Source organism: Halyomorpha halys, unplaced genomic scaffold, assembly GCF_000696795.3.
Source record: "Halyomorpha halys isolate HHAL.00 unplaced genomic scaffold, Hhal_1.1 Scaffold1066.1, whole genome shotgun sequence".
Lineage (NCBI taxonomy): Eukaryota > Metazoa > Arthropoda > Insecta > Hemiptera > Pentatomidae > Halyomorpha > Halyomorpha halys.
The window spans coordinates 172886-182648 of NW_027105978.1; the positions used below are offsets into that span (position 1 = coordinate 172886).

The 9763-nt window shown below is 31.3% G+C and overlaps 2 protein-coding genes across 3 annotated transcripts in view; one reads left to right on the forward strand and one right to left on the reverse strand.

Annotated features, from left to right (window-relative positions):
- The window catches only part of LOC106688160 (protein phosphatase methylesterase 1), a 20075-nt gene extending 10716 nt beyond the window's left edge, over positions 1–9359 (reverse strand). Inside the window, exons 1-9 of one of the 2 annotated variants that reach the window (XM_014432492.3) lie at positions 9243–9359; positions 9093–9166; positions 8840–9014; positions 8641–8750; positions 8322–8564; positions 8171–8236; positions 7690–7822; positions 7444–7618; positions 17–164 (exon numbers count right to left, since the gene is read on the reverse strand). In XM_014432492.3, coding sequence (XP_014287978.1) covers positions 17–164; positions 7444–7618; positions 7690–7822; positions 8171–8236; positions 8322–8564; positions 8641–8750; positions 8840–9014; positions 9093–9157 — 1115 coding nt within the window. In that variant the 5' untranslated portion in view covers positions 9158–9166; positions 9243–9359. Of the gene's footprint in view, positions 1–16; positions 165–7443; positions 7619–7689; positions 7823–8170; positions 8237–8321; positions 8565–8640; positions 8751–8839; positions 9015–9092 lie in introns of both variants that reach the window. The other variant, XM_067053599.1, reaches the window with a different exon arrangement.
- Positions 5938–6563, forward strand: LOC136797324 (cytochrome c oxidase subunit 1-like). The gene is given in 2 exon segments (XM_067053602.1): positions 5938–5965; positions 6051–6563. Coding segments are annotated over 2 exon segments (519 nt in total). The 3' UTR covers positions 6542–6563.
- Positions 9360–9763: the final 404 nt, after the last annotated feature.

Sequence of the window (9763 nt, forward strand, 5' to 3'; positions counted from 1 at the left end):
TTTAAATAAAACTTACCCTTCTTCATAGTTATTTTTGGGTTGGGCGAATTTATTCCTAACAAGATAAGTAGAGAAAACTTCAGCTACTGCATCAGGTATATCTTCATGGATGACATGACCACAGTGGCCTCGACTTTGCTCAAAAGCATGTACCTCAAATTTTCCTAAAGGAACAATATTAACAATTATCTACAAAAAAAAAGTTAGACACAAAAATGGTTTATAGTAGATACAAAAATATATATAAATAAAGATAGAGGTTAATAATTATAATATTTGTTGAACTAAAATATACTGGTGAGAAATGGGAATATTTAAATCGTCTATCTATTTTCCTGCCTCAATCAATAACAAAATAGTAAATGAGTCTTTTTTCTTCTTATATGCTCTACATTGTCAGGGTTGAACTATTTCAACTGTTGGATTGGTTATATAGCAATTTTAATCTATATGAAACCATCTTTAAAAAAGGGGAAAAAAAAACATTTTTAGATCTATGGTCACCAAGAAGAAACTAAAAAAATCAACCCTTTCACACTGGAATCGAACTGATGCGACTGCAGTTTCGAGGTTGTTAAAATGACGCTTTGACCCACTTGTCTACTACAATTGTCGTGAACCTCTTCCATAATGTACAGGATAACCATCTAATTGAAGCCACAAGTCCCTTCTCAGTTGTAGTGGGATATGTTCAACTAAATCATAGTAATCATTATTAAGAAATTCCAGAAATGTACCTGCATTGAGTTGAGGTTGCAAGAAATACGGATCTATTAAAATATTGTCTATTATCCCCAACCATACATTGCACTGAAACTGGTGCTAAAATTGATGCTCACGAATTGCATGGGGATTTTCCCATGACCAGAGGTGATTATTTTTCTGATTGAAGATACCTTCTCTTGTGATTATGCTCAACTTGTTTTAAGTACCCATCTGAAAAATGTCTTTTTTTGCCGAAAATCTTGTAATAAATTTTGTATCCATTGATAATGATATGGGTGAAGTTCATCTGCAATGGGAGTTCTCCATACTATAGTTTGCTTAATATTTTATTTCTTTGTACACAGCCAGATGGATTATCATCAAAATATTGTTATATGGTCGCACTCCTTTCTTCATTTCGTATAGAGGCAAAAATACCCTGTATAAAAATAGGGTGCACATGGTATTAAAGAAAATGTACCAGTTTCTCTAAGACGTTGAAATGTGGAGCTAAAGATAGACTTGCATGGTAATCTTCTATTCGGATATTGCCTGGCATATTCATGATGGGGGGCATTAGCATTACCATTGCAAAAACCGTACACAAACACCATATCGGCATATTCACCATTAGTTTATATTGAAGGCATAATGATGAGTACTCTGAGAAAGTCTCTTACAATATGATATATGTTATTGACAGTTGCCAGTGCTAATTCCAAATAGTATTAATCCTTATGTTGCCAATAGTTTTTACACAGTTAAGGATAAAAGGCCATATTAGTATTCTATCTAATCCATCTGCTAAACAAAGCGTTTGCAGATATACCTTCACTTTGAACAACATTTAATATAAATCTTAATGTTTACATTTAATTAATAAAGTAGTTAGAACAAATAAATACGTTTTATTTATTTCATACATTGTAAATAATTCATAATAATGAAAATTTTTAGGTGTGAATATCTCCTAAACGAAGCATTTGCGGACATACATACCTTCAGAGGAAATTTTTTTCTTGTTTGTTTGTTTTTGTTTAGTGGTGCCAAACTTCATTCGTTATCAACGCCATTTATATTTTATTTAATTTTGCTAATATTCGTTAAATTTTATTTATTTTTTAATTTGATTATTTATTATTTTATTATTATTTTTTCCCTTCCAATCAAGTTATACTTCTGTCATCAAGTTTTGGTGATTTTAGAAACTGAAACACCAATTTTATTGCTTTATCGTCGTCTCCAAGGGTTTTTGAGATATCTTGGTTTAGTCCTAAGCTATTGAGGTATGGTGTGAAATATGGGCATCATTAGAAAATATGGTTTATTGTTAGATTGTTGTTGCAATAATGGCAGTTCGAAGGCGTTTCTTTTGAAATAAGATAGGAGTGGGTGAGCCTCGTGTGACCTATTCTCAGCCTGGTCAGTACAACCTCCTCTCTACGGCATTTGCGACTGGAGGTACCCCAGGGCTTGACATCCTTTTTAATAATTAATAATTTACTCATTGGGCTTTTATTCCACAAACATTGCCATTTATCTTTGACTTCCTTTACAAGAGGCCTGCTCATCTCTGACAGAGTTAAAATTGCTTTACCCTGTCCCGGAAGCGCTAGTGCTTTTCTTGCAGCATGATTGGCTAGTTCATTCCCTGCGATCCCTACATGGCTTGGAACCCATATAAATGTAACTGACATACCCATATTGTGTAGAGTTTTTATGTGAAAATGGATGCAGGAAATTTTTGGATGCGGATACATACAATCTAAACCTTTTAACGAGCTTAATGAATCTGTAATTATTGTAAAACATTAATACCAACAGGTGTGGTTCATAGACAAACAGAAGTGAAGTGCTGCTGCTATTGCATTTAGTTTGGCAGTGAATATGTTTCATAGTTTGTGGAGTTTAATTTTGAATGTTGAGTCATTAGTTACAAAGGATGATGCTGCTGATCTATCTGATATATCTATCTATATGATCTTATATAGATTATAAAGGATTCGGGCATGTTTTGAATTAGAGGAGAAAAGTGGGCTTTATATTCAACTGGTTCAGTATTATTTTTCGAGAATTTGGACAGGTCTAGAATAGTTTTAGGACGTTGGAAGGTCCATGGTGGATGATTATTTTCGGATTTGTCAATTGTTATCCTTTTGAGAAAAGCGATATCCGAGGAGTCTTTCTGATAGGAAGTGTTGAATTTTGTTTTTGTCGAAAAAGAATAGAAAATTATGGATTAAAAATATATTTATGTGTCAGATGTTTTGTTTGTAGATATAATTTTGAACTGTAGTTTATGGCTAATTTAGATCTTCTGAACGAAAGTGGCAATAGTCCGGATTCAGCGCATAAACTTAGAATGGGGCTTGTTAGAATGCTCCAGTCGTGATTAGGATTCCGGTGTGATGGACTGTATCCAGTTTAGCAAGCACTTAGGAATGAGCCGAGCCATAGATGAATGAGCTGTAGGCCATTTTCGAGCGTATTAATGCCTAATAAAGTTTAAGAAGGCTAGATCTATCGGCACCCCAGGAGGTATGGCTTAGTAAACGGATAATGTTTAGTTTTTTTGTGCAGTTAGATTTTAGTGCAGAGATATGGTATTGCCAGGTTAGTCTTTTATCGAATGTTAGGCCTAAAAATCTATGGTAATCGGTGTATGGTAATAGGGAGTTTCCTAGAAATAGACCAGGTAGTTGAGATGTATTTCGTTTCCTACTGAAGTGGAGGCATTTTGTCTTATCTATGGAAAATTGAATATTGACAGTATATGACCAGTTTTTTTTTATCCTATTTATTGTCTTGTAGTTTAAGTTCAATATCTTGAATACTGCCTGATTGATAAAAGATTGCCAGATCGTCGGCGAACAAAAGTGGCTCAACTCCCCTAGGCAAATGAGTCCTAATTCATTAATAGCCAGAGAAAATAAAGTGGGACTGAGGACACATCACTCAGGTACCCCATTAATCTGCCTGTACTTCTTAGAATGTTCACATCCAACTCGTACCATAAAATGCCGATTTGTCAAAAATTGTCTGATAAATGAGAACATTTGTCCAGTGATTCCTATAGAGGACAAGCATACTGTGCTTCTGTTTCCAATGTTATCAAGTGGTCAATTGTAGATCGGCCTTTTCGAAATCCCGATTGGAATGATTGTATAAGGTTATGTTTTTCTATGATCCACCTTGATCTTCTTTTGACCATTCTCTCCATTATTTTGCAGATACAACTTGTAAGAAAGATTGGGCGGTAGCTAGATGGGATACGCTTATCTTTACCAGTTTTTAGAATTGGAATGACAATAGAATTGCACCAGATATTCGGTAATTTTCCAGTTTGCCAGACTTAGTTGTAATAATCAAGTAGCCATTTTTTTTGTGCTGTTTGAAAGATTTTTAATCATTTCATACCAAATGTTGTCAGGATCGGGGGATGAACATTTTACTGTATTCAATATATTGTTTAGTTCCCACATTGTAAATTGAACATTGTATTACAATGTTGTTTCATCTGTACTGTTTTGAAATTCTGTTTTCTTAGGTATGCTGTTTAGGTGAGAGTTATATAGTTCGTAAAGGTAATCAGCAAAGATATTTGAAACTATTGACGAGTCATCGGACAGTCGTCCGTTGACTAATATGGTCAAGCGGGGGTGAGAGAATTTGGACATGAGTTTTCGAATTTTACTCCAAACGATGGCAGAACTAGTAGAAGCATTTATACTGCTGTAAATGTTTTGGATTCTGTTTTGCATTGATTAAATGTTTTTCTACAAATTGCTCTCTGTATTTCGTACTCTATTAAGTTATAAGTTGTCATGGACTTTTGAAATCTTTTGTAGGCCTTTCGATGGTTTTTAATGGCTTCTTTGCTAGTTTTTCTTGTTTTGAGGTCCTTGGTTCATATTTTCAGTTTGGCCATTTAAATCTGAAATAACCTGTATAAGTAAAGATGAAGAATTTGTTCAGTGAACGTATTTGTTGAACACACTACTTTCAGAAAATACTATCTCTGATTTAAAAAATTATTTATACCTCAGATATTTCTTTTACTGAGGAAGACATTACTCTATCTTATATCAAGCTATGAATCATCAAAATAGAGAAGAAAAATAATCAATAATCAATCAGAAAAACTGTAGGTGATTTAGAAAAATATTGTACCTTTCCTTTAAGGTATTGTTTACAGTTACTATAAATAAAGAACATGAATAAATGTTCAATTAATATTGGAGTCGACTCAATAGAAAACTATTTTTTCCATGGACAACTAAATACCGCCTTATCTTATATTATATATTAGGTTGTAGAGAAAACTAGTATATACTTATAATGCAGAAAGGACTAAAAAGATCGTTAACACTGAAGCACAAAGTTTTCTTTACAAAGTTTAAAACATAATATGTTTATTAGCACAAAACCATCAAACTGAAGACACTTTCGGTCACTTAATTTTTTTTTTTTTATGATATGTTTCTGGTTCACTGTGAATTAACTTGAGGAGATGGTACAGGGGTGCAGTAAGGAGTGAAAATACTAATAAGTGATCTAAAGCACACTAGAGACAAAAAGAAAGAAGACCAAGGAGAAGGATGATGTAGCGGAGTGAATAGAAAAAATTGAAAGTTATCGCTGGAGAGACTTGCGAAAGCAAAATTTCACTCATTATACAAAACTTTTAAATTTGACCAAAACATACTTCACATATTTTTTTTAATGGAGATGCGAACTGAAACACTTAATAAGAAAACTTGGAATATGATGATGGTTGATAGAACATTTGCTCACTGTAGATTCTCAGGAAACCAGATGTTTTCAACTTTCTGGCAGTTTTTTCAATCCTAAGAGAACCGGCAAGAGATAGGTTTGGTAAGAATATATTGTCAGAAAGTGAAGATAGATGTTTATTGAATGGAGAGAACTATATCATTTGTTACACAATTGTGTAAACGGGGCCTTAACTTTCAAGTATGATTACTCATAGATCTTGAGTGCTAATCTTTTATTTTTCATTTAGCTCTATTTTTTTTATGTAATTTTAAAACAAATTCAAGATTATAGGAACATATTTAAGTTACTCAAGCTGATGGGCTACCCTAAGCTTTTTGGTAAATTTATTTATTTTTTTGTCATTCTGCAATTATGAAAAAGAAAAAAATTACTTCATTCATTCACTAATAAGTGATACTTATTTTATTGTACCAAGGTTTCGGCCAAAATTTCAGGATGACAGTTGCAGAAAATACCGCAAAGTGTATTAGACTTAAAGCCAGTTTCTACATACTATCGCCCAAAAAATCGTTGGCAATTAAATAAGTGCCACTTATTTAGATGATTAGCTACATTGCATGGTGTAAAAATAAATTATTCACCTGCTATAATATGAGCATTAGGGTTTGTATTTTTATTTAACATTGGGGGATTAACAGGAGTAATTCTAGCTAATTCATCTATTGATATTATTTTACATGATACATATTATGTAGTAGCCCATTTTCATTACGTACTTTCAATAGGTGCAGTATTCGCTATTATAGGAAGATTTATCCAATGATTTCCTTTTTTCGCTGGATTAAGAATAAATCCTAAATGATTAAAAATTCAATTTATTACTATATTTTTAGGTGTTAATATTACATTTTTCCCCCAACATTTTTTAGGATTAAGAGGAATACCTTGACGATATTCTGATTATTTATGAGAAAGTATTGTAACTAAACGATTACTAATATTTAGAGAAAATATAACATCAAGAATTGAAAGATTACAAAAAACACCCTCAGCTGAACATTTATATAATGAAATTCCTATAATATCATCAATTTTCTAATATGGCAGATTAGTGCAATGAATTTAAGCTTCATAAATAAAGATAAAAAATCTTTTATTAGAAATAGCAACATGAGGAAATATTTTAACCCAAGATGCAAATTATTCATTAATAGAACAATTAACATTTTTCCATGACCATACTATTATAATTTTATCCATAATTACAATTATAGTTGCATATATTATAATAACTTTGACAAAAAACAAATATATTAATCAATATTTATTAGAAGGACAAACAATTGAATTAATCTGAACAGTTATACCATCAATTACATTAATCTTTATTGCATTACCATCATTACGATTATTATATATAATTGATGAAATCAATAACCCATCAATTACATTAAAAGTAATTGGACATCAATGATACTGAAGATATGAATATTCAGACTTTAGAAACAATGAATTTGATTCATATATAAAACCAGTTAATGAAATAAATAAAAATGAAATTCGCCTTCTTGATGTAGATAACCGACCTGTTACCCCAATAAATTAAGTGCCACTTATTTAATTATTATTCACTCTTAATGCACATCTGGACCATCTTCGGCAAAAGTTAATTTTATTTTTATAGATTGGCCCAGAAGTTTTTCACATAAATTTTTTATGTCATCAAAATCAGATTCATTTGGTAATGTGCATAAAACATTACATAATTTCTTTAATAGTTTCAAAGTATCATTAAAAATAAAATAAAAAAAAATTTACTACTTTTTTAAAAATCATAAAAGAGACCAACAAATATCACTTAGCATCACAACAGTGGGGAGGGAGGTTACTGGGTCCCATTAAAAACCTACAATTTAATTTATATTTAACAAAATTTTTTCAGATCTTCACTAGATTGTGTAAATAAATGTAAGAATAATTCTAAATAACTAAATTACTAACCTTGCATATGAGCAACAGTTAAGTCAGTGTCTAACCGATCTAGACTAGCCAGCAATAAGAGTTTTTGAACATTAGTAGAAAGAAACAATTTTGAAAGGCCTTGAAACCATCCGGGCCAATGGTTTTCAGTTGATCTAAGATCAATCCTCCATGAATACTTTCCACTCGCCACATCCTACCAAAATAAAAAAAAATGGTTATTTATTTCTTTGTAAATTAATACACTGAAGTATCTTCATAACTTACAGGTGGTTTGAAAGTAGCTTCTTCATCTTCAGCAATACTTTCAACATTTGATCGAGGATGTGGCAACTCAGACAAAGATCCTTCAACAACTTCATTTTCTAGCTCAGTTGTCGCAGGCTTGTTAGTTTTGGAACTAAAAAAGTGACAATTATGAGTATATCTCACCCATATTAAAATAAAATACAGTAAATAATTCCTCAATTAATTACAGCTTTAAGGAATATAATAATTGTGTTTCTTATATTATTAAAAATAAAAAATAAATTCTTGATTTAAATCTGCATATAATAGGAACTAACCCACCATCTATAAAAAAAGGTCAGGACTATTTACACATAATCTTTTGTGTGAAGTTAGCATACATAAGTTTTTCAATAACAAATCAGATCCCTCAAACTATTACATTGAAAATTAAATGATGATTGAATGAAATTGTTTAAGTTTAAGGGTATTACTAATAATTAAAAAGTTTAATACATACTTTTTTAACTGTCCTGGCATCGATATCTTTGCTGATTCAATGTTTTTCAATTGGCCACTCTGAACACTAAATAACATTGAACAGAAATGAATAATAGATAATATAAAACAAACAGAGAAAATTGTATGAGATTAAGTGTCTAGATAAAAACCTCCATTTTATAGCATCTTCAATAGAATTAAAACTTTGAGGTCTTCCTCTAAGTATACTTTGCATCGATGAAAGAGCACCTAAAGCTGTTCCTTCAACAACATCTATTACAACGATCCCATTCAAAGAGGAAAGATTTGGATTATGGGCAGCATGGACAGCTATACTACCTCCTAAGCTGTGACCAATCAGTATAACTGGCCGCATCTCTGCATCAACATAGTTAATCACATCTACGACATCACTAAAAATTTGAGAAAGATGTTTTATAGAAACTAAACAAATTTATCATCAATGAAGTTGATTGTTCATAGATAAACCTTGAAAGCGTTTCAATAGAAAGGTCTTCATCATTTTGGGTGACAGTATCTCCATGTCCTCGAAGGTCCATAGCCAGTATTTGGCATTCTACCATTTCACACAGCATTGACTGAAAAATAGTACAGAATATAGTATGCAAAGAGAACAAAATTAAATTATATTATTTTTAAGAAAATAGTTTTAATTAACAAAACATACACTTAATAGGGCCCAAGAAAGTGCTGAAAATCCTCCACCATGAAGAAATACCAACAAGGGACCTTTATCGCCACTAGTATAAATTCTAAAGCTATTTCCATTGATAACGACATCTCTTTTTTTTTCAAAGTATTTCTTCCATGATACAGGTGTAAAATCATACTTGCCTCTTCTCCTAAAAAAATAGTATGTAAGTATAAGGAATGTCTGACAAGGACTAAATATAAATCATAGAACAGTAGAAGTTTCAAACCTTGGTTGACTACTGGATTTAGGAGGTAATTTAGAAGTTAGTAAAGTTCTTTGCATAAATGACATCTTGGAATCCTGAGAACGATTTTACATATAATTCCAAGATTATTTTCCCACATAAAGTTAAATTTTACATTTTATTTCTAAATACCTGAATTATAACCTTCACCTAAACAAAAACACAAACACTTCGGTTGTTTGACAGTGTTGATTATTTGTTTGAGTGTTTTATAAAATTAATAATTTTTATATGAAAATTATGTCAAAGTTTTTTTTCAAATTTTAATTGGCAACCATAACATTGTAATTTTCGAAAAAGGAGTTTTTAAAAAATTAATAAGGAGTATTTCAGAATTCTAGAATAAAAAGAATGATTGCCATGACTCCTTGACAGTCACAAATTATACCATCATTTCTCAGATAGTTTGTAAACTGTATTTCTAATAATAAACCAATATTGAATGTACATATTTGAGGAAAGACCTAGAAATGGACGATTTCATGGTTGAATATACAAATTGTTATTTACCGTATTATTTCAAATGCGATGGGTCAGGGTTGCGATAAAAAAGAATAATAATAGTTAACAACTATTTATTTTCAGAGGTTCTACTGTACACTTTGTAGAGTTTCATCGGGACTAAAAAGATACAAAAACAACTAAGAACATTT